General features: G+C 48.9%; 2 protein-coding genes across 4 annotated transcripts; both read right to left on the reverse strand.

The window, feature by feature from the left end:
- Positions 1 to 8,699: 8,699 nt before the first annotated feature.
- Positions 8,700 to 13,813, reverse strand: LOC108647921 (oocyte zinc finger protein XlCOF6.1-like). 3 transcript variants are annotated; one of them, XM_031904276.1, is made up of 6 exons: positions 13,524 to 13,813; positions 11,157 to 11,264; positions 11,000 to 11,086; positions 10,298 to 10,417; positions 10,083 to 10,199; positions 8,700 to 9,881 (listed from the first exon to the last, which is right to left on the reverse strand). In XM_031904276.1, the coding sequence occupies exons 2-6, from the start codon at positions 11,191 to 11,193 to the stop codon at positions 8,893 to 8,895; spliced, it is 1,350 nt and encodes a 449-aa protein (XP_031760136.1). In that variant the 5' UTR covers positions 11,194 to 11,264; positions 13,524 to 13,813; the 3' UTR covers positions 8,700 to 8,892. The 3 variants fall into 3 exon arrangements, with proteins under 3 accessions (XP_031760136.1, XP_017950592.1, XP_017950593.1); XM_018095103.2 differs by having other exon boundaries at positions 10,083 to 10,196; positions 10,298 to 10,384; positions 13,524 to 13,810; XM_018095104.2 differs by having other exon boundaries at positions 10,298 to 10,384; positions 11,000 to 11,264; positions 13,524 to 13,811.
- Positions 13,814 to 19,256: 5,443 nt separating this feature from the next.
- On the reverse strand, positions 19,257 to 22,549 carry LOC108647920 (gastrula zinc finger protein XlCGF57.1-like). The gene is made up of 2 exons (XM_031904283.1): positions 22,417 to 22,549; positions 19,257 to 22,235 (listed from the first exon to the last, which is right to left on the reverse strand). The coding sequence occupies exon 2, from the start codon at positions 22,159 to 22,161 to the stop codon at positions 20,911 to 20,913; it is 1,251 nt and encodes a 416-aa protein (XP_031760143.1). The 5' UTR covers positions 22,162 to 22,235; positions 22,417 to 22,549; the 3' UTR covers positions 19,257 to 20,910.
- Between the last annotated feature and the right edge of the window lie 871 nt (positions 22,550 to 23,420).

Consider the following 23,420-nt stretch of genomic DNA (forward strand, 5'->3'; position numbering starts at 1 on the left):
GTGTAACCTGTTTTACAGAGTTTACATTTTTCCCAATTCTACAATGTTTTTTTGTGGCCCCACCATCCTATAATACATACAGGTATGGGATCCCTTATCTGGAAACCCATTATCCAGAAAGTTCTGAATTACAGAAAGGCCGTCTCCCATAGACTCCATTTTAATCAAATAATTCAGAATTTTAAAAATGATTCCCTTTTCTCTGTAATAATAAAACAGTACCTGTACTTGATCCCAACTAAGATATAATTACCCCTTATTGGGGCAGAACAGCCCTATTGGGTTTATTTAATGGTTAAATGATTCCCTTTTCTCTGTAATAATAAAACAGTACCTGTACTTGATCCCAACTAAGATATAATTACCCCTTATTGGGGCAGAACAGCCCTATTGGGTTTATTTCATGGTTAAATGATTCCCTTTTCTCTGTAATAATAAAACAGTACCTGTACTTGATCCCAACTAAGATATAATTACCCCTTATTGGGGGCAGAACAGCCCTATTGGGTTTATTTCATGGTTAAATGATTCCCTTTTCTCTGTAATAATAAAACAGTACCTGTACTTGATCCCAACTAAGATATAATTACCCCTTATTGGGGGCAGAACAGCCCTATTGGGTTTATTTCATGGTTAAATGATTCCCTTTTCTCTGTAATAATAAAACAGTACCTGTACTTGATCCCAACTAAGATATAATTACCCCTTATTGGGGGCAGAACAGCCCTATTGGGTTTATTTCATGGTTAAATGATTCCCTTTTCTCTGTAATAATAAAACAGTACCTGTACTTGATCCCAACTAAGATATAATTACCCCTTATTGGGGCAGAACAGCCCTATTGGGTTTATTTAATGGTTAAATGATTCCATTTTCTCTGTAATAATAAAACAGTACCTGTACTTGATCCCAACTAAGATATAATTACCCCTTATTGGGGGCAGAACAGCCCTATTGGGTTTATTTCATGGTTAAATGATTCCCTTTTCTCTGTAATAATAAAACAGTACCTGTACTTGATCCCAACTAAGATATAATTACCCCTTATTGGGGGCAGAACAGCCCTATTGGGTTTATTTCATGGTTAAATGATTCCCTTTTCTCTGTAATAATAAAACAGTACCTGTACTTGATCCCAACTAAGATATAATTACCCCTTATTGGGGGCAGAACAGCCCTATTGGGTTTATTTCATGGTTAAATGATTCCCTTTTCTCTGTAATAATAAAACAGTACCTGTACTTGATCCCAACTAAGATATAATTACCCCTTATTGGGGGCAGAACAGCCCTATTGGGTTTATTTAATGGTTAAATGATTCCCTTTTCTCTGTAATAATAAAACAGTACCTGTACTTGATCCCAACTAAGATATAATTACCCCTTATTGGGGCAGAACAGCCCTATTGGGTTTATTTACTGTTTTATTGATCTTTTAGTAGACTTAAGGTATGGAGATCCAAATTACAGAAAGATCCCTTATCTGGAATAACCTTGGTCCCGAGCATTCTGGGTAACAGGTCCCATACCTGTGCAGCATTTCCCTAATTTTACATTTTCCCATATTTTACACAATTGTTTTCTGATCCCCTGGAATATATAAAATTCCACTGTACATCTTGGAAGAAAATGCCAACTTACTAATGCTTTGGGGGCCCTAAATTGAATTTGATGAGGGGCCCAGTAACATCTAGTTATGCCATTTAGAGATGTAGCGAACTGTTCGCCGGAGAACTAATTCGCACGAAAATCAGGTGTTCGCAAGTTCGCGAACTTTTAGCGAAGTTCGCAATTTTGGGTTCGCCTTAGCTGGAGCCAAATTTTGACCTCTCACCCCAGAGCCAGCAGATACATGGCAGCCAATCAGGCAGCTCTCCCTCCTGGACCACCCCCGGACCACTCCCTTCCATATATAAACCGAAGCCCAGCAGCCATTTTACATTCTGCCTGTGTGTGCTTGATGAGTTAGCATAGGGAGAGAGCTGTGCAGGGGTTTGAGGGACAGTTTAGGTAGCTTTGCTGACTAGTAATCTACTTACTACTGCTCTGTATGTAACTGCTGTGGGACAGCTGTCCTGCTGATCATCTGCTGTAACCCAATAGTCCTTGTAAGAACTGCTTTTATTTTCTGATTACTGTTACTCTTCTTTTCATTGTGTACTGCAGCTCCGTCTGTGGGTGTTGGAGACAGGTGTGCTGCTCATAGTAGTGCACTAAGCACCAACCACACATTCACATCATTTTTTTTATTTGTGTTTTTTTACTTTGCTACTGTAATTTATAGAGCCGAGTGCTATTAGTCTAGCTGTGTTGGGGACTGGTGTGCTGCTCCTAGTAGTTCACCCCCAGCACCAACCAGAGATCACTTTTTTTTTATTATTAATTTTTATTTTTTTTTAATTTAAGTTACTGTTCTTTAACGTGTCCAGTGCTGTTTGCTGTTATTCATAGTAGTGCACCAAACACGTTACACGTAGTAGTGCACCAAACATGTTACACATAGTAGCACACCAAACACGTTACACATAGTAGCACACCAAACATGTTACACATAGTAGTGACATTGCATTGCAATAAAATCACCTGAGCGATGTTTTTCCACCAGCAATAATATATTCCGTATCCACTACTGTGGCGTTTTGTCTTTGCGTGTGAACCGGCCGTAACCTTTACACAACTTGATTGGCATGTAGGCGCCGGACGTTTTAAAGCAGTTTATTACACAAGTTTAGAAATGTAGTGTGATTTCTGCCCTTTACAGCACAAAACGCAACGCTGTGTCAACAAAGTATTTTTCAGAGAAATTTTTGCCCTTGATCCCCCTCCTGCATGTCACTGTCCAGGTCGTGGCACCCTTTAAACAACTTTAAAATCAGTTTTCTGGCCAGAAATGGCTTTTCTAGGTTTTAAAGTTCGCCTTCCCATTGAAGTCTATGGGGTTCGCAAAGTTCGCAAAAGTTTGCACTTTTTGGCGGAAGTTCGCGAACGGGTTCGCGAACTTTTTTTGTGAGGTTCGCTACATCTCTAATGCCATTTGGGGGTGGAGCACCAACTTTATTATTAATAGATATTTTGTATATAAAAATGGGGGGCTTGCCATTTCTGGGGGACATATTCTGCTCTTTTTCCTATGAGATCAGGGGGTAGCGGAGGTGCAGACTTACCCCGTGGGCAGATCTTTAAGAGGTAAGTGGCAGCTGGGAATACGGGAATTCACACGAGGAGCAGAGTTGTACCAAAGACTTTTCATGTCCCACCTTCTGTCAAAAGATGCTCATGGAGCTGCCTATCCATAATCTGCATGAGTAATGCCCCCCCATGGGACTGTATAGCTCCTGGTTTTTAGCAAAAAGTACAGCAACACAGGAGCGACCCCATTTAGAATGGTCAGGCAGGAACCCCCCCCCGGGTAAGTGAATCCAATCTCCCCCCAGTACTTACCCAGGTACAGAGCTCTGATTCTCTGTACTTCCTGCTCCTGGGCTGCTCTCTTTCCCATGGTCAGGCAGGAACCCCCCCCCGGGTAAGTGAATCCAATCTCCCCCCAGTACTTACCCAGGTACAGAGCTCTGATTCTCTGTACTTCCTGCTCCTGGGCTGCTCTCTTTCCCATGGTCAGGCAGGAACCCCCCCCCCGGGTAAGTGAATCCAATCTCCCCCCAGTACTTACCCAGGTACAGAGCTCTGATTCTCTGTACTTCCTGCTCCTGGGCTGCTCTCTTTCCCATGGTCAGATAGGAACCTCCCCCTGGGTAAGTGAATCCAATCTCCCCCCAGTACTTACCCAGGTACAGAGCTCTGATTCTCTGTACTTCCTGCTCCTGGGCTGCTCTCTTTCCCATGGTCAGGCAGGAACCCCCCCCGGGTAAGTGAATCCAATCTCCCCCCAGTACTTACCCAGGTACAGAGCTCTGATTCTCTGTACTTCCTGCTCCTGGGCTGCTCTCTTTCCCATGGTCAGGCAGGAACCTCCCCCTGGGTAAGTGAATCCAATCTCCCCCCAGTACTTACCCAGGTACAGAGCTCTGATTCTCTGTACTTCCTGCTCCTGGGCTGCTCTCTTTCCCATGGTCAGGCAGGAACCTCCCCCTGGGTAAGTGAATCCAATCTCCCCCCAGTACTTACCCAGATACAGAGCTTTGATTCTCTGTACTTCCTGCTCCTGGGCTGCTCTCTTCCCATGGTCAGGCAGGACCCCCCCCCGGGTAAGTGAATCCAATCTCCCCCCAGTACTTACCCAGGTACAGAGCTCTGATTCTCTGTACTTCCTGCTCCTGGGCTGCTCTCTTTCCCATGGTCAGGCAGGAACCCCCCCCCGGGTAAGTGAATCCAATCTCCCCCCAGTACTTACCCAGGTACAGAGCTCTGATTCTCTGTACTTCCTGCTCCTGGGCTGCTCTCTTTCCCATGGTCAGATAGGAACCTCCCCCTGGGTAAGTGAATCCAATCTCCCCCCAGTACTTACCCAGGTACAGAGCTCTGATTCTCTGTACTTCCTGCTCCTGGGCTGCTCTCTTTCCCATGGTCAGGCAGGAACCCCCCCCCGGGTAAGTGAATCCAATCTCCCCCCAGTACTTACCCAGGTACAGAGCTCTGATTCTCTGTACTTCCTGCTCCTGGGCTGCTCTCTTTCCCATGGTCAGGCAGGAACCTCCCCTGGGTAAGTGAATCCAATCTCCCCCCAGTACTTACCCAGGTACAGAGCTCTGATTCTCTGTACTTCCTGCTCCTGGGCTGCTCTCTTTCCCATGGTCAGGCAGGAACCTCCCCCTGGGTAAGTGAATCCAATCTCCCCCCAGTACTTACCCAGATACAGAGCTTTGATTCTCTGTACTTCCTGCTCCTGGGCTGCTCTCTTTCCCATGGTCAGGCAGGAACCTCCCCCTGGGTAAGTGAATCCAATCTCCCCCCAGTACTTACCCAGATACAGAGCTCTGATTCTCTGTACTTCCTGCTCCTGGGCTGCTCTCTTTCCCATGGTCAGGCAGGAACCTCCCCCTGGGTAAGTGAATCCAATCTCCCCCCAGTACTTACCCAGGTACAGAGCTCTGATTCTCTGTACTTCCTGCTCCTGGGCTGCTCTCTTTCCCATGGTCAGACAGGAACCTCCCCCTGGGTAAGTGTATCCAATCTCCCCCCAGTACTTACCCAGGTACAGAGCTCTGATTCTCTGTACTTCCTGCTCCTGGGCTGCTCTCTTTCCCATGGTCAGACAGGAACCTCCCCCTGGGTAAGTGTATCCAATCTCCCCCCAGTACTTACCCAGGTACAGAGCTCTGATTCTCTGTACTTCCTGCTCCTGGGCTGCTCTCTTTCCCATGGTCAGACAGGAACCTCCCCCTGGGTAAGTGCATCCAATCTCCCCCCAGTACTTACCCAGGTACAGGGCTCTGATTCTCTGTACTTCCTGCTCCTGGGCTGCTCTCTTTCCCATGGTCAGGCAGGAACCCCCCCCTGGGTAAGTGAATCCAATCTCCCCCCAGTACTTACCCAGATACAGAGCTCTGATTCTCTGTACTTCCTGCTCCTGGGCTGCTCTCTTTCCCATGGTCAGACAGGAACCTCCCCCTGGGTAAGTGTATCCAATCTCCCCCCAGTACTTACCCAGGTACAGAGCTCTGATTCTCTGTACTTCCTGCTCCTGGGCTGCTCTCTTTCCCATGGTCAGACAGGAACCTCCCCCTGGGTAAGTGTATCCAATCTCCCCCCAGTACTTACCCAGGTACAGAGCTCTGATTCTCTGTACTTCCTGCTCCTGGGCTGCTCTCTTTTCCATGGTCAGACAGGAACCTCCCCCTGGGTAAGTGTATCCAATCTCCCCCCAGTAGTTACCCAGGTACAGAGCTCTGATTCTCTGTACTTCCTGCTCCTGGGCTGCTCTCTTTCCCATGGTCAGGCAGGAACCTCCCCCTGGGTAAGTGAATCCAATCTCCCCCCAGTACTTACCCAGGTACAGAGCTCTGATTCTCTGTACTTCCTGCTCCTGGGCTGCTCTCTTTCCCATGGTCAGGCAGGAACCTCCCCCTGGGTAAGTGCATCCAATCTCCCCCCAGTACTTACCCAGGTACAGGGCTCTGATTCTCTGTACTTCCTGCTCCTGGGCTGCTCTCTTTCCCATGGTCAGGCAGGAACCCCCCCCCGGGTAAGTGAATCCAATCTCCCCCCAGTACTTACCCAGGTACAGAGCTCTGATTCTCTGTACTTCCTGCTCCTGGGCTGCTCTCTTTCCCATGGTCAGGCAGGAACCTCCCCCTGGGTAAGTGAATCCAATCTCCCCCCAGTACTTACCCAGGTACAGAGCTCTGATTCTCTGTACTTCCTGCTCCTGGGCTGCTCTCTTTCCCATGGTCAGGCAGGAACCCCCCCCTGGGTAAGTGAATCCAATCTCCCCCCAGTACTTCCGGCTCCTGGGCTGCTCTCTTTCCCATGGTCAGGCAGGAACCTCCCCCTGGGTAAGTGAATCCAATCTCCCCCCAGTACTTACCCAGGTACAGAGCTCTGATTCTCTGTACTTCCGGCTCCTGGGCTGCTCTCTTTCCCATGGTCAGGCAGGAACCTCCCCCTGGGTAAGTGAATCCAATCTCCCCCCAGTACTTACCCAGGTACAGAGCTCTGATTCTCTGTACTTCCTGCTCCTGGGCTGCTCTCTTTCCCATGGTCAGACAGGAACCTCCCCCTGGGTAAGTGTATCCAATCTCCCCCCAGTACTTACCCAGGTACAGAGCTCTGATTCTCTGTACTTCCTGCTCCTGGGCTGCTCTCTTTCCCATGGTCAGACAGGAACCTCCCCCTGGGTAAGTGTATCCAATCTCCCCCCAGTACTTACCCAGGTACAGAGCTCTGATTCTCTGTACTTCCTGCTCCTGGGCTGCTCTCTTTCCCATGGTCAGGCAGGAACCTCCCCCTGGGTAAGTGAATCCAATCTCCCCCCAGTACTTACCCAGGTACAGAGCTCTGATTCTCTGTACTTCCGGCTCCTGGGCTGCTCTCTTTCCCATGGTCAGGCAGGAACCTCCCCCTGGGTAAGTGAATCCAATCTCCCCCCAGTACTTACCCAGGTACAGAGCTCTGATTCTCTGTACTTCCTGCTCCTGGGCTGCTCTCTTTCCCATGGTCAGACAGGAACCTCCCCCTGGGTAAGTGTATCCAATCTCCCCCCAGTACTTACCCAGGTACAGAGCTCTGATTCTCTGTACTTCCTGCTCCTGGGCTGCTCTCTTTCCCATGGTCAGGCAGGAACCTCCCCCTGGGTAAGTGAATCCAATCTCCCCCCAGTACTTACCCAGGTACAGAGCTCTGATTCTCTGTACTTCCGGCTCCTGGGCTGCTCTCTTTCCCATGGTCAGGCAGGAACCTCCCCCTGGGTAAGTGAATCCAATCTCCCCCCAGTACTTACCCAGGTACAGAGCTCTGATTCTCTGTACTTCCTGCTCCTGGGCTGCTCTCTTTCCCATGGTCAGACAGGAACCTCCCCCTGGGTAAGTGTATCCAATCTCCCCCCAGTACTTACCCAGGTACAGAGCTCTGATTCTCTGTACTTCCTGCTCCTGGGCTGCTCTCTTTCCCATGGTCAGGCAGGAACCTCCCCCTGGGTAAGTGAATCCAATCTCCCCCCAGTACTTACCCAGGTACAGAGCTCTGATTCTCTGTACTTCCTGCTCCTGGGCTGCTCTCTTTCCCATGGTCAGGCAGGAACCTCCCCCTGGGTAAGTGCATCCAATCTCCCCCCAGTACTTACCCAGGTACAGAGCTCTGATTCTCTGTACTTCCTGCTCCTGGGCTGCTCTCTTTCCCATGGTCAGGCAGGAACCTCCCCCTGGGTAAGTGCATCCAATCTCCCCCCAGTACTTACCCAGGTACAGAGCTCTGATTCTCTGTACTTCCGGCTCCTGGGCTGCTCTCTTTCCCATGGTCAGACAGGAACAATATATGAATATGGGAAATAATTCTAGGGGAAACAAATGTTTTGTGGAACTAAATATGTGCCAAAAAAGCTTATTGGGATCATAGAGACTGATTGGATAACTCACTCATGGTTCCACCTTTTCATAATTACATTGAATACATTAAATAACTATCACTTTGCACTAAAGTGAAGCAAGCTGCACCGTGATTGGATGGTAATACAGTAATATAAATGTGACTCGTGACACGCGTGGGTTTTAGTTCGAAGACTTTTAGATGCAAATGATTCTTCCTTTCTGTGCAGGATATAAACTGATTGGCTGTGACAGTGATTGGATGGATTTCAGCAATGGAACAATAAGTTTGTACTATGGTATTCTGTTACCAGCTTTGATTGATGGAAAATGTCTCCAAAATTCCACTTCCTGCTGCTTCCTTTCCCAGGCTGTGCAGGGGGGCGGCGGCACTGTAGGATAGGAACCAATCAGCAGCTAGACTGACCTGATAGGGAACTGAAGCCTGTCTGTGCTTGTGTGAGTGCAGGGCTGTGATTGGCTCTCCCCCTCCTACTGTGCTTCTGGCAGGGACCGTTAGGACACGCCCACCCCTCATGTGAAACCCAGACAGGGACCTGAGAGGATCTATAGGGAGCTCCAATAAAGGGGCCATTGTTACAGATAGGGTTAATGTTTAGCCCAAAGGGAAACCAGCACCATATATTATATTTCCTTTATCCTATATGTTTTATGTATATGTTTTGTTTTGAAGCTACAGACCCCCATGCACCAACAAGCCTTTGGCAAAGGGAAAGGTTTTTATTTCGAGCTCAGTAAAACAGCCCCAGGTATTACCCAACATGCACAAAGCTTCATCCCTCTCTTTTCAGGTTTTTTTGGTTAAGACATAGCATACTGTGCAGCAAGATTCTAGCTAACGTAGTTACCGCGGAAAAGCCATTAGGCACCAGTGCTCTCTATTTCCACAGCCTCTATTTAATGTGGACTCTGAGATGCTTTTGAAGGTGGCTCACCCGAGAGAAACTTTTCCCACATTCCCTGCAGGTGAATGGTTTCACCCCTGTGTGAATCCCCTGGTGTCTCATTAGAGTGTCTTTGTGAGGAAAGCCTTTCCCACATTCTGTGCACATGTATGGTTTCTCCCCTGTGTGAGTCATGTGATGCCTTAGAAGTTTGTACTTTTGAGTAAAGCATTTGCCACATTCTGTACACGAGAATGGTCTCTCCCCCGTGTGAATCATCAGATGGGTCTTCAGACTGGTTTTATGAGAGAAGCTTTCCCCACACTGAGTGCAGGTGAATGGTTTCTCCCCCGTGTGAACTCTCTGGTGGCTGTGAAGGTTGCTCCTTCGATAGAAACTGCACCCACATTCAGTACACGTGTAACCATTCCTCCCGGTGTGGATGATCTGGTGTTTGCGCAGGCTGCTGCTCTCGGGGAAACTCTTCCCGCAGTCGGTACATATGAATGGTTTCTCAGGCGTGTGAATTTTCTTGTGGTTGTGCAGGTTGCTCTTATTGGAGAAGTGTTTGCCACACTCAGTGCATATGAACGGCTTCATCCCTGTGTGGATTATTCGGTGGCTCTGAAGATTGCTCCTGCGAGAGAAGCTCTTCCCACACTCTGTGCACATGAAGGGTTTCTCCCTTGGATACGGCTGCTCAGTACAAATAAATGGCTTTATTCCTATGTGGGCGCTGCCAGTACAGACGCACAGGTGGGTGAGTAGATCATGGTTTGCAGAAAAGACTGCCCCACATTTACTGCAGATAAACCCTGAGGCTTTGGAGCTTGCCGAGACATCCTTGTATCTTGTATCCGACTCCGAGTCGGTCTCTCGACCCAGCGATGACTTCCTGGCTGTGTCCAGTGGATCAAGGGAACTGTGTGAGGTCCGACTTCTTTGCATCAATGCGGAAATGTTACAGTCTCGATTGCGTTCATTGTTCAAGCGACTCTCTATTCACAGAAAAGCAAGTGTCAGTGCTGAAATGCATGCAGTTTGTACTGGGTTTGGAACTAAACCACATAATAACTGGGTAACCAACTGGAGAGTCAACAGAAAACCATACAAACAGATCCTTAACCCACATATGGATATCAGCATTGCTATTCTATAAACCTATGTTGCTGTTACTGACAGAATCCCTGGCTACTTACCCCCATCAGTAAGTGGCGCTGCTGAGCTTTCCATTGGGTTCTGATGGTCCTCAGGGTCCGGTTCTTCCTCCTTTATCTTTACCTGTAATATTTCCCCTTCATCCTCTGAGGAACCTGCTAGCAAGGAAGCAACAATAGCGTGTAAGCAAGACTCATGGCAAGACATTAACAGCCATATTGTACATTTCCCCCAGTGTATATGGAATATGCTGAACCTTCTGTTGAATTGATGTCTTCTTCAGGGGCCGATTCTTCTTCCTTTATCTTGATTTGTATTATTTCTGATTCAGCCAATGGGGAAGCTGCCAGTAAAGGAGAGACAGGGCCGCGTAAAGCTGGGAGTAAGGGAGAGACAGGGCCGCGTAAAGCTGGGAGTAAGGGAGAGACAGGGCCGCGTAAAGCTGGGAGTAAGGGAGAGACAGGGCCGCGTAAAGCTGGGAGTAAGGGAGAGACAGGGCCGCGTAAAGCTGGGAGTAAGGGAGAGACAGGGCCGCGTAAAGCTGGGAGTAAGGGAGAGACAGGGCCGCGTAAAGCTGGGAGTAAGGGAGAGACAGGGCCGCGTAAAGCTGGGAGTAAGGGAGAGACAGGGCCGCGTAAAGCTGGGAGTAAGGGAGAGACAGGGCCGCGTAAAGCTGGGAGTAAGGGAGAGACAGGGCCGTGTAAAGCTGGGAGTAAGGGAGAGACAGGGCCGTGTAAAGCTGGGAGTAAGGGAGAGACAGGGCCGTGTAAAGCTGGGAGTAAGGGAGAGACCGGGCCGTGTAAAGCTGGGAGTAAGGGAGAGACAGGGCCGTGTAATTGGGTTTTATCAGCAGGATGATTAAACAGTGAGACACTGAAGTTGTAAGTTGCACTGATCCGCAGAGAGTGAGGTATGAACCTTCCCTTCAGGTTCCCAATAGGAATCTCTGCCTACTTACCTGCATACAGATACCCAGCATCTCCAGAGTCCAATTCATCTTTCTTCATTTTTATCTGTATTTTCTCTGGTTCTGCCTCTGGGGAACCTGCCAGTAAGGAAATAATGAAATGATAATCTCACCCCAATAGACTCTAACAGAATCCCTGGCTACTTACCTCCATCAGCAGAAGAGGCTGTTGCTGAGCTTTCCATTGGGTTCTGATGATATTCAGGGTCCGGTTCTTCTGCCTTTATTCATTCCTGGTTCTGCCTCTGGGGAACTTCTAATAACATAATACTGTGTCTTTAGTATTATAGCAGCAGTATGTACTTTCCTTATCCCTTGTGATTAGTACCGGCTGCAGAATTATATCCCCCCCCAACTTCCCAGCCGCCCCTCTCTATCAGCCCCTGCAGCGGGATTAACCCCCAGTCCCACAGCCTCCCCTCTCTATCAGCCCCTGCAGCGGGATTAACCCCCAGTCCCACAGCCGCCCCTCTCTATCAGCCCCTGCAGCGGGATTAACCCCCAGTGCCACAGCCGCCCCTCTCTATCGGCCCCTGCAGCGGGATTAACCCCCAGTCCCACAGCCGCCCCTCTCTATCGGCCCCTGCAGCGGGATTAACCCCCAGCCCCACAGCCGCCCCTCTCTATCGGCCCCTGCAGCGGGATAAACCCCCAGCCCCACAGCCGCCCCTCTCTATCGGCCCCTGCAGCGGGATTAACCCCCAGTCCCACAGCCGCCCCTCTCTATCGGCCCCTGCAGCGGGATTAACCCCCAGTCCCACAGCCGCCCCTCTCTATCGGCCCCTGCAGCGGGATTAACCCCCAGTCCCACAGCCGCCCCTCTCTATCGGCCCCTGCAGCGGGATTAACCCCCAGTCCCACAGCCGCCCCTCTCTATCGGCCCCTGCAGCGGGATTAACCCCCAGTCCCACAGCCGCCCCTCTCTATCGGCCCTGCAGCGGGATTAACCCCCAGTCCCACAGCCGCCCCTCTCTATCGGCCCCTGCAGCGGGATTAACCCCCAGTCCCACAGCCGCCCCTCTCTATCGGCCCCTGCAGCGGGATTAACCCCCAGTCCCACAGCCGCCCCTCTCTATCGGCCCCTGCAGCGGGATTAACCCCCAGTCCCACAGCCGCCCCTCTCTATCGGCCCCTGCAGCGGGATTAACCCCCAGTCCCACAGCCGCCCCTCTCTATCGGCCCCTGCAGCGGGATTAACCCCCAGTCCCACAGCCGCCCCTCTCTATCGGCCCCTGCAGCGGGATTAACCCCCAGTCCCACAGCCGCCCCTCTCTATCGGCCCCTGCAGCGGGATTAACCCCCAGTCCCACAGCCGCCCCTCTCTATCGGCCCCTGCAGCGGGATTAACCCCAGTCCCACAGCCGCCCCTCTCTATCGGCCCCTGCAGCGGGATTAACCCCCAGTCCCACAGCCGCCCCTCTCTATCGGCCCCTGCAGCGGGATTAACCCCCAGTCCCACAGCCGCCCCTCTCTATCGGCCCCTGCAGCGGGATTAACCCCCAGTCCCACAGCCGCCCCTCTCTATCGGCCCCTGCAGCGGGATTAACCCCCAGTCCCACAGCCGCCCCTCTCTATCGGCCCCTGCAGCGGGATTAACCCCCAGTCCCACAGCCGCCCCTCTCTATCGGCCCCTGCAGCGGGATTAACCCCCAGTCCCACAGCCGCCCCTCTCTATCGGCCCCTGCAGCGGGATTAACCCCCAGTCCCACAGCCGCCCCTCTCTATCGGCCCCTGCAGCGGGATTAACCCCCAGTCCCACAGCCGCCCCTCTCTATCGGCCCCTGCAGCGGGATTAACCCCCAGTCCCACAGCCGCCCCTCTCTATCGGCCCCTGCAGCGGGATTAACCCCCAGTCCCACAGCCGCCCCTCTCTATCGGCCCCTGCAGCGGGATTAACCCCCAGTCCCACAGCCGCCCCTCTCTATCGGCCCCTGCAGCGGGATTAACCCCCAGTCCCACAGCCGCCCTTCTCTATCGGCCCCTGCAGCGGGATTAACCCCCAGTCCCACAGCCGCCCCTCTCTATCGGCCCCTGCAGCGGGATTAACCCCCAGTCCCACAGCCGCCCCTCTCTATCGGCCCCTGCAGCGGGATTAACCCCCAGTCCCACAGCCCCCCCTCTCTATCAGCCCCTGCAGCGGGATTAACCCCCAGTCCCACAGCCGCCCCTCTCTATCAGCCCCTGCAGCGGGATTAACCCCCAGTCCCACAGCCGCCCCTCTCTATCGGCCCCTGCAGCGGGATTAACCCCCAGTCCCACAGCCGCCCCTCTCTATCGGCCCCTGCAGCGGGATTAACCCCCAGTCCCACAGCCGCCCCTCTCTATCAGCCCCTGCAGCGGGATTAACCCCCAGTCCCACAGCCGCCCCTCCCTATCAGCCCCTGCAGCGGGATTAACCCCCAGTCCCACAGCCGCCCCTCTCTATCAGCCCCTGCAGCGGGATTAACCCCCAGTCCCACAGACAGTGCAGGGAGGAGGAGGAGGAGGAGGAGGAGGAGGAGGGAAAAGCACTTACCCAGTAGCCCAGGCTGGAGATGTGAGTGCAGGGGAGGGACAATGCCAGGGACACAGGATAATAAAGTTGCAGGCAGCAGGAAGGCAGAATTCTTACAGCAAATGTAATTGTGGAAACCATATATTTAGATAAACGAGTAAGTAGCCAAAAGAAAGTCAGTATGGCAGATAACTCTCTTTTTTTGCTTCCTCAGTTTGTCCACTTACACTTTATCTTTTCTGTGGATTGGTGAAAGCAGTCATCTTATAACTCCGCCTCTTGGGGCGGTACCTACGTCCCTTCTCTATGACGTACAGAAGGTGCGTTCAGCTCCGGGGTCTGGCGGCCAATGAAATCGTCGATTATATCACTTCCTTGTCGTTTATAGAAATAGGCGCTTCCATGTTATTGGTGGGCAGTGATTTGCCTGCGGTTCCTGACAGAGGGGGGTAGGCTGGCTAATGAATGCATTCTCTGCCTGCGCTGATCTAACTAGGATTGGGGGCTTCATTCAATAGGAGCCTAGCGGGGTAGCCCTCCCATATTCAGCCCCAGTGCCATTGAGCTTTCAAGGGGCAGCTCATTCCCATTATTTACCCTAGGACTGATCTGTTGTTTCTTTTGCATGAATGATACAATGATGTTGTTAAACTGCAGCTCTGCACCTCTGTTACACACAGAGGAGTATGGGAAGGGGAATGGCAGTCATATCCTGTTCTGCAGAATGGGGTACACTCACCCTATAGGCCAGGGAAGTAAGCGGAATATCAGGGCACCATAGGCAGGGCTGGGTTTGCCCACGGTTGGCACATCCCTATGGGCACAAGACTGGAGAAGGGGCAGGTGTTTAAAGGAGACATGTCCTAAAAAAAATTATGAATGTACCAGGGAATTATTCTCTAGATATAGAAGGATTGTGCTTAAAAAAGTTGTGTTTCTGACTGATTTATTGAGAAATTCCACAAAAACCCCACTAGCCCCGCCCATCTGTTCCACTTCCTGCTGCCTCCTTTCCCAGGCTGTGCAGGGGGGCCGGCAGCACTGTAGGATAGGAACCAATCAGCAGCTAGGCTGACCTGATAGGGAACTGAAGCCTGTCTGTGCTTGTGTGAGTGCAGGGCTGTGATTGGCTCTCCCCCTCCTACTGTGCTTCTGGCAGGGACCGTTAGGACACGCCCACCCCTCATGTGAAACCCAGACAGGGACCTGAGAGGATCTATAGGGAGCTCCAATAAAGGGGCCATTGTTACAGATAGGGTTAATGTTTAGCCCAAAGGGAAACCAGCACCGGATATTATTCATAATTGCCTACAGGGTTAGGGTTTTTTTTCCTTTATCCAATATGTCTCCAAAATGTACCCTGCTAGAGGGACTCCAGCATTATTCCCCCCATTAAATTCGCTGGAAACAGCCTCCTTCTTACTCTCACCCCCCACAGCATAAACATCTCATGTATATTTTCACAGCTACCCAACAACCCTTTTGAACCCCTGGCACACAGATGAGAATGGCACCAACTTGTAACCAATATAACGAATAATGGAAACCAGCGGTACTTTATTCTATCACAAGTCCATGTTTATTGGTAACCAGATACAATCTAAACACCGTCACATACTGTGAGTACATACTGTAAGGGAGCCGCAAGAGCCGTCACTTGGGATATTTACACTGATTGGCACAGAGACTGGGGGGCACTCGCTTTAAGCAGCTACGCAATTATTATTAATGTAGTGAGCTGATATAAGAAGAATAATAATAATATTTACTGTCATTGTTGAACCTGCAAGTGACAAATGGCGAGAGCCAAACTGCGCCGACGCAATAACTTGCTATCATCTTGTTTTGTCCCTGGATACATGGAAGCTATACAGGCAGGTCCTAGTGTAGCTTTCATTCCACCTAACCATTTTACTTCTCATAGCATCAAGCACTAACCAGACACACATCCAACGCTGCCGGAACTAATTCTCTAAGAGAGGAGTCACATTTGGGGAACGGACAACAAGAGCCACTAACCCCCTGCCATCATCACAAAGTGGCAAAGAGACCTACACAGGCAAACCATAGAGCAGTGGAGGACTCGATACAGAAAGAACACAGTAGGTGCTCCCTACTGGGCATTGCTAATGGTTTGTATTGCTAATGGTGGGGATGAGACAATCATTTAGTAGCAGGGTACCGGAGCCAATCAAGCCTTACATCTATTGCTTATTTTGATTGGCTGTTGATTATTTCCATACTACAGTATGCAGAATATAACCAATTTATTGTCTAGAAGAAGTAAGGAAGCAGCTCAACACTGAGATACACAACTGTTTAGTAACTTCAGATACTGGACTCTTTACCTCCAACCGACCTCATGGCATTTATTAAAGACAAGTACATCCCCCCAACATAATGAGTCTTAGTATGATTAATATAGGCCATTGTAGCCTTGTTTCTTTGGCTGGGCCCAGGCTGCAAGGTGCAAGCCAGACAACAGGCTAAAGGCTTTTGACCACTAGTGTCTCAGAATACTGCCATTGGCTTATTTACAAACATAGGTGCTAAAATGCACCAGTGCAGTTACCAATATCAACCAATCAGGCCTTTCAAATATGTGGTTAACTATTCAAAAATGGCTAGTTATTGGCAACTATACAGTAAATTAGTCTTTCAACGTGAAAACTCCTAATTACCTCCCTTGTAGCGTGCCTGCCTACCCATAGTCCCCCTCCCCCCATAGCCTTTTTGCCAACCCATGGTCATCCCCTCCCCTGTAGCCCACATGGCAACTCCTGCCCCCACCCATGGCCTGTCATCCACATGTCAGCAGCTGCAAAATCCATTCTGATTCATTTAGCTGGCATGGGGTCACCCTTAGGAAACTATGGGGTGTGTTTACTAAGAACTGGTGATGTTGCCGGTAGCAACCAATTAGGTCTTTGCTTTTATTTTTTAACTTGTAGGTGACTATTCAAATCTTAATGCTGATTGGTTGCTATGGGCAACATCACCGGAGATATTTATCTCCAATCTTAGTAAACATGCCGTCCTTCTGGGGTGGTCACTAGTGGGGCATTTGCTAATTTCACTATGGTTTATTTCAAACCAGTCTCCTCTTAAAAATGAAGACTACAGCAGGTAAAATGCACGTTGCACCCTGAATCTAACATCTATAGATGAACCTCAGAAGCATTGGAACAGCAGCAAATGCACAGCACCCACAAAGGTAATGTATAAATGTACATTGTACTAGTTCATAGTATATTACTGGTAATATGTGTGTGTGACAGGGGGGGGGTCTGGGTAATTATTTGCCCCTATTGCTAAATCCCCAACCATATCAAAGAACCAACAGAACTGGATTGGCTGTGTACAAGTGGCAGAGTCACACTGCTGTCAGCGTAAATGGGGGCAGGTTGGTGTGGAACTAATACAAAGTAGGAACTTATACAGGCGCAATTACAGAGGATGTGTAACTATTTCACCACAAATAAAGAAAATTGACAACATTATACTGCCATGGCTGTAAACACAAGATGCTATCAAGTCCAATAAAATAATTCCAGTTCTTGTCTTTGGCCATGGTAGCACCAGTATTGAAGTCCATGTAGCTGGTGCGTTCAGAAGATTAAATCCTTATTCTTCATAGTAATCCATTATTTGTCCACGGCTGTATCTTGTGCCAGCCCAGGGGCCCAAACACATGTTCAAGACCTCCACAGGGGTAGGATAGTAAACAGTCTGAACCAGCTCCAATAGGAACACCAGTAAGTGTAAATGTTTCTCTATTGGGAATTCAGTTTATACATCCAGTTTTATCATTGTAAAAACTCTATGGTCAAATCAGCTGGCAAAGGAAGATGATGGGTGTAGGCAACACTGATGGTACCACTCATCAAACCTACTTAAAGGAGACATATTGGATAAATGGGAAAACCCTAATTTTGTAGGCAATTATGAATAATATCCGGTGCTGGTTTCCCTTTGGGCTAAACATTAATCCTGTCTGTAACAATGGCCCCTTTATTGGAGCTCCCTATAGATCCTATCTCTTCTCTGTCAGAGTTTGAAATGGAGAGTGGGCGTGTCCTAACGGTCCCTGCCAGAAGCACAGTAGGAGGGGGAGAGCCAATCACAGCCCTGCAGTCACACAAGCACAGACAGGCTTCAGTTCCCTATCAGGTCAGCCTAGCTGCTGATTGGTTCCTATCCTACAGTGCAGGGTACGGAGGGCCGCCGGCTCCCCAGCTCATCCAGAGAATTCAGCCAGCAGGAAGTGGAACAGATGGGCGGGGCTAGTGGGGGTTTTTGTGGAATTTCTCAATAAATCAGTCAGAAACACAACTTTTTAAGCACAATCCTTCTATATCTAGAGGAGTATAATTCCCTGGCACATTCATAATTTTTATAGGATATGTCTCCTTTAAAGAATAAATGACTGGTTAGAAAGAGATCCGATCAGTAAGACAGAGGCTCAGTGGCAGGGGAAGAATCTACTCAGTGAAATACAGTGTTCAGTAATAACTGCATCATTAATGCCTTTTCCTTTACCAGGGGGCCTCCCATAGCTTTATAAAGCTTGTGCTTGCCACCATCTTGCAGGGCTTTAAAAGAGTAGAAATCCCATAGAGACAAGCAGGCTGTGTTCCTGATGTTCTGACTGATGTAGTACCAAGAAGAGCCAGATAAAATGATAGAGTCCATTAACTATATGTGTCAGATAAGGGCCAGCCCCAGGGAAAACAGAGAGGGGATAGAATGTAATACTGTAAGTATCTTCACAAAACAGAATATCTTAGACTTGTGAGCTTGGATCAACATCAGAGAAGAAAACAATGCAGTATATTAGAAATGGACATGGTTCCATATACACCTCAGCAAAGGCTGGAAGGGTTAGAAAGGCATCAGTGACTGTCTGGAGTATTTGGACACTGTCTCTATGCATCTCCCAGTGTTTTAAGTGGGAGCCCCATAAATGGCTGTTGGCATCTGCCTAGGCCATTTCATGTAAATAAAGAATTATTTAACATTTCATTATACACCCATTGATATAGAATGCACGTGCCTTTAAAAGATAACTTGTGTGCAGCTTTAAAGAACATTCCCCCCAAAACCTTGTGGTGCAGGGAACTTTAACTAATACTTCTTTGGCTGAAGGCAGAGCTGTGATTGGCTAACAATGTTTCTGAAGAAGGATGTTAAGACATGTACACCATTCAGTTACACAAACACCAGGGTAGATCTACAGAGAGCTCCATTAAAGGTATATCTTATTAAGGTAACAGCCATATTAGCCTTAATTTAAAGGAGACACATCCTATAAAAATGATGAATGTACCAGGGAATTATACTCCTCTAGATATAGAAGGATTGTGCTTAAAGTTGTGTTTCTGACTGATTTATTGAGAAATTCCCCCAAATCCCCACTAGCCCCGCCCATCTGTTCCACTTCCTGCTGCCTCCTTTCCCAGGCTGTGCAGGGGGGCGGCGGCACTGTAGGATAGGAACCAATCAGCAGCTAGGCTGACCTGATAGGGAACTGAAGCCTGTCTGTGCTTGTGTGAGTGCAGGGCTGTGATTGGCTCTCCCCCTCCTACTGTGCTTCTGGCAGGGACCGTTAGGACACGCCCACCCCTCATGTGAAACCCAGACAGGGACCTGAGAGGATCTATAGGGAGCTCCAATAAAGGGGCCATTGTTACAGATAGGGTTAATGTTTAGCCCAAAGGGAAACCAGCACCGGATATTATTCATAATTGCCTACAAAATTAGCGTTTTTCCCATTTATCCAATATTTCTCCTTTAAATCAGACACCATAGTAACATAGTAAGTTAGGTTGAAATAGGTATATAGGTTGCCTAAATACTGTATAACCTGCCTAACTGCTACTTGATCCAGAGGAAGGCAAAAAACCCAATCTAAAGCCTCTAATTTGCCCCAGAGGGGAAATCATTGCCTAAATTATTAGGCTGATTTAGAAAATCTGTAGGGGTCATTTACTGGTTCAAGCGGCTTAAGTGCTGGAGCCTATGATTAAGTACCGTAGGGTACGAAATGCGTAAGGCTAATTGCAATATGTGTTAGTACAATAAACTTTTTGTGATTTTACTTTTTCACTGAACGACTGCTATTCAATTACTTCAACACCACTGATAGGAACCAAACAGCAAACTGTGCTTCTTGCAGGAAGAAGCTGCACTCTGCACCAAGCCGGCACAAGGAGCAGACTGCACTCTGTAAAGTAAATAACCACATATATGTGCACTTTAACAGAAACCCTCTCACCCCTGAGGGAAAATGAGTGTTGAGATTGTGTTTTGCCATTCACTGAGGAAGAGTAAGATGTGCCCTTTGGGCACTGAGCTGTCACACATTTTCTGTTAAATAAACCTTGCTCAATTGGAGGGCAGGTAAGACACAGGCAGTTCTCCCCTATGCGATGCCTAGCTGGATCTTTGGCTCCTATGTTATGGCACCCAACCCTTCTCCATCTCTAGTCATGATAAACTCACTTGGTGAGAGCCACCCATTAACTGCTCAGTCACATGTGTCTTGGGCAAGCAGAGAAGGAACTGAGCATATCATCCTGTCAGGGCCACGTGACAGTCAGGACTTAGGAAGAAGATGACTCTTCTGTCCAGTGTGAGTTATACAAATGGTTAAACAAGTCAAGATTCAGACAATGGCCAAGGCTGGCACAAATTATGATGGTCTGGAACTGGAAGGGCATTTAAAAAAGCAAACAGAACAATTAGAGTGCACCCAGGAACTTGGAAACTAAGCCCTACAAATGGCAATCGAGCCTGGGACTTAGTGCTGCTGTTGTGATATTACCCCATTTGGCGTGGTCTCATCCAAGCTGAAATGTGCAAACAAAAGGAGGGCTAAACAGCTATTAGATAAGAAAATGATGGCGTTGGACTGGTGCAAGGTAGAGTAACTGTAGTCCAAGCTGGGAAGTAAGAATAAGTAAATAAAAGTAGAATACAAGGGTGCCCAATAAGCAATGCCAGGCACAAGCACAACAAATCCCTGCTTACAATGGGGGGCTTCTCCAGTTGGCAATATGGGGCTTCTTCTTCAAATGTGATGTGATAAAAAAAAAAAAATGGCCCTACGATCATTGAGATCCCACTCCAGACGAGATAGAACGGCTGCTTCTGAAGAAACATATTGCCTTATACCTTATTACTTGCTATTGGTCTGGGCTGACAAATTAGGGATTGCTGCAACCCGGGAGTTCATGCCATACAGTAAAAAAGGGTGGTCAGATTTCTATATTAAACAGCTTCTACAGGGTTCTGTACCAATGAAGGGTTCCTCTCCTGTTCTGATGAGTGGAGAGGTGGCTGAAACCATAGATCATTTCCATTGTTATGTGTACGTGGCAGTTTTCCTTTCAGCCGATGCCTCACCGTGTTAGAGGACTTGTTCCCACATCGTCTCTGTGTGAAGTTTATAGTGGCAGTGAAGGTGGGTCTTTCGAGAGAAGCCTTTGCCACATTCAGAACAAATGAAGGGTTTCTCCCCTGTGTGAATTTTCTGGTGCCGCTGAAGGTGCCACTTGCGCGTGAAATACTTCCCACACTCGGTGCACAAGAAACGTTTCTTCACTATGTGGATTGCCAGCTCGCTGCCCAGAATACCCTTCTCGGGGAACCTTTGGGCACATTTTGCCCCAGCGTGCACTTTAAAGTGACTGCGCAGATTGCTCTTCTGAGAGAAAGATTCCCCACATACTGCACAAGTGAAAGGCTTCTCTCCCGTATGAATCCTCTCGTGGCGGTTGAGGTGGCTCTTCCGAGTGTATTGCTTCCCGCATTCAGTACATGTAAAGGGTTTTTCTCCCGTGTGAATTTTCTGGTGGCGCTGAAGGTGCCACTTTCGAGAGAAATCTTTCCCGCACTCTGTACATGTGAAAGCGGTCTCTCCTGTGTGGATCCTGAAACTCCCCCTTTGGTATATCTGCATACCATAGTTGGACCCCATGTGGTTTTTGTAGTGACTGGCAAGGCTGCTCTTTTCAGTGAATATTAGCCCACATTCTGTACATGTGAATGGTTTCTCCTCGATGTCAGTCATGTGATCATTCATCTCGAGTGAGAAGCAATTACCACACTTGGTGAACTGTAATGGTTTTACTCCTGTGTGAATCATCTGATGTCTCAAAAGAGCAATCTCAAAAGAAAAGCTTTTGCCGCATTCAGTACAGATGAATGGTTTCTCCCCTGCCTGGAGTCTCTGGTGACTTTGAAGGTGAATCTTTGGAGAGAAATTCTTGCCACATTCTGTACAGATGAAACTTGTCTCCCCTGTGTGAAACTGCTGGTCCTTTGGCAAAGTTTGATTAACACTGTTGTGTTTGTCATTCAATGTGCTGACAAATGGTTTCACCCCCTCATACAAATCATGATATCGGCTAGTGTAGTTCATCCCGATCCAGCCACACAGATGGGTCAGAAGGTCCCTGTTCACAGAGAATCTCACTCCGCACTTAGAACAGAGGAAACCCGATGGGTCGGAGCTGGCAGAGCCGTGTTCATACTCAGTGTCTAGATATTGGGAGTAGGTCTCGGCTCTTTCATACCCAGGCCCAGTGAATTTCCCAGCACCTTGTAAGTGTTTCCAGCTTGTATCCAGATCTTCCGAGGAATCCTGGTATTCTGCCATCTGCGAGTTCCGGAAACTTAAACAGGGACTGTAACGTTCATATTGTGCATTTCCTTCATCATCCCAGCAACTCTCTAATGAGAGAAGAAACAGAAATTAGAAATGAAATGTACATTGTGTTCAACTTACCGGGCGTTATTTACAGACAGACAGAGTGCAAGAACACTAACACGTATAATTGGATTTTTTCACATTGAAAAATGAAATCTGTGAAATCAGTGCTGATGTTTTTGACCAAATTCATTGCCTACTTACCCCCATCTGTAATTGGGACTGCTGAGTTTTCCAGATAATCTTCGCAAATCAGCAATACTTTTTCGATCCGTATATAGAATAATTCTGGATCTGCCTCTGGGGATGCTGCCAGTAAGGAAGAGACAGGGCCGTGTAAAGCTGGGAGTAAGGGAGAGACAGGGCCGTGTAAAGCTGGGAGTAAGGGAGAGACAGGGCCGTGTAAAGCTGGGAGTAAGGAAGAGACAGGGCCGTGTAAAGCTGGGAGTAAGGGAGAGACAGGGCCGTGTAAAGCTGGGAGTAAGGAAGAGACAGGGCCGTGTAAAGCTGGGAGTAAGGGAGAGACAGGGCCGTGTAAAGCTGGGAGTAAGGGAGAGACAGGGCCATGTAAAGCTGGGAGTAAGGGAGAGACAGGGCCGCGTAAAGCTGGGAGTAAGGGAGAGACAGGGCCGTGTAAAGCTGGGAGTAAGGGAGAGACAGGGCCGTGTAAAGCTGCCAGTAAGGGAGAGATAGGGCCGTGTAAAGCTGCCAGTAAGGGAGAGAAAGGCCGCGTAAAGCTGGGAGTAAGGAAGAGACAGGGCCGTGTAAAGCTGGGAGTAAGGGAGAGACAGGGCCGTGTAAAGCTGGGAGTAAGGGAGAGACAGGGCCGTGTAAAGCTGGGAGTAAGGGAGAGACAGGGCCGTGTAAAGCTGCCAGTAAGGGAGAGACAGGGCCGTGTAAAGCTGCCAGTAAGGGAGAGACAGGGCCGTGTAAAGCTGCCAGTAAGGGAGAGACAGGGCCGTGTAAAGCTGGCAGTAAGGGAGAGACAGGGCCGTGTAAAGCTGGGAGTAAGGGAGAGACAGGGCCGTGTAAAGCTGGGAGTAAGGGAGAGACAGGGCCGTGTAAAGCTGGGAGTAAGGGAGAGACAGGGCCGTGTAAAGCTGGGAGTAAGGGAGAGACAGGGCCGTGTAAAGCTGGGAGTAAGGGAGAGACAGGGCCGTGTAAAGCTGGGAGTAAGGGAGAGACAGGGCCGTGTAAAGCTGGGAGTA

Source organism: Xenopus tropicalis, chromosome 6 (genome assembly GCF_000004195.4).
Source record: "Xenopus tropicalis strain Nigerian chromosome 6, UCB_Xtro_10.0, whole genome shotgun sequence".
NCBI classification, from domain to species: Eukaryota; Metazoa; Chordata; class Amphibia; order Anura; family Pipidae; genus Xenopus; species Xenopus tropicalis.

What these genes read in the sequence shown, in the direction of transcription:
- LOC108647921 (XM_031904276.1), bottom strand. Translation starts at nt 11,193, where the DNA reads ATGGAAAGCTCAGCAACAGCCTCTTCTGCTGATGGAG. An exon ending in TGCTGGGTATCTGTATGCAG is followed by an intron (nt 10,418 to 10,999) that starts GTAAGTAGGCAG and finishes CCTTACTCCCAG; the next exon opens with CTTTACGCGGCCCTGTCTCT. An exon ending in AGACATCAATTCAACAGAAG is followed by an intron (nt 10,200 to 10,297) that starts GTTCAGCATATT and finishes CTTCCTTGCTAG; the next exon opens with CAGGTTCCTCAGAGGATGAA.
- LOC108647920 (XM_031904283.1), bottom strand. Translation starts at nt 22,161, where the DNA reads ATGGCAGAATACCAGGATTCCTCGGAAGATCTGGATACAAGCTGGAAA.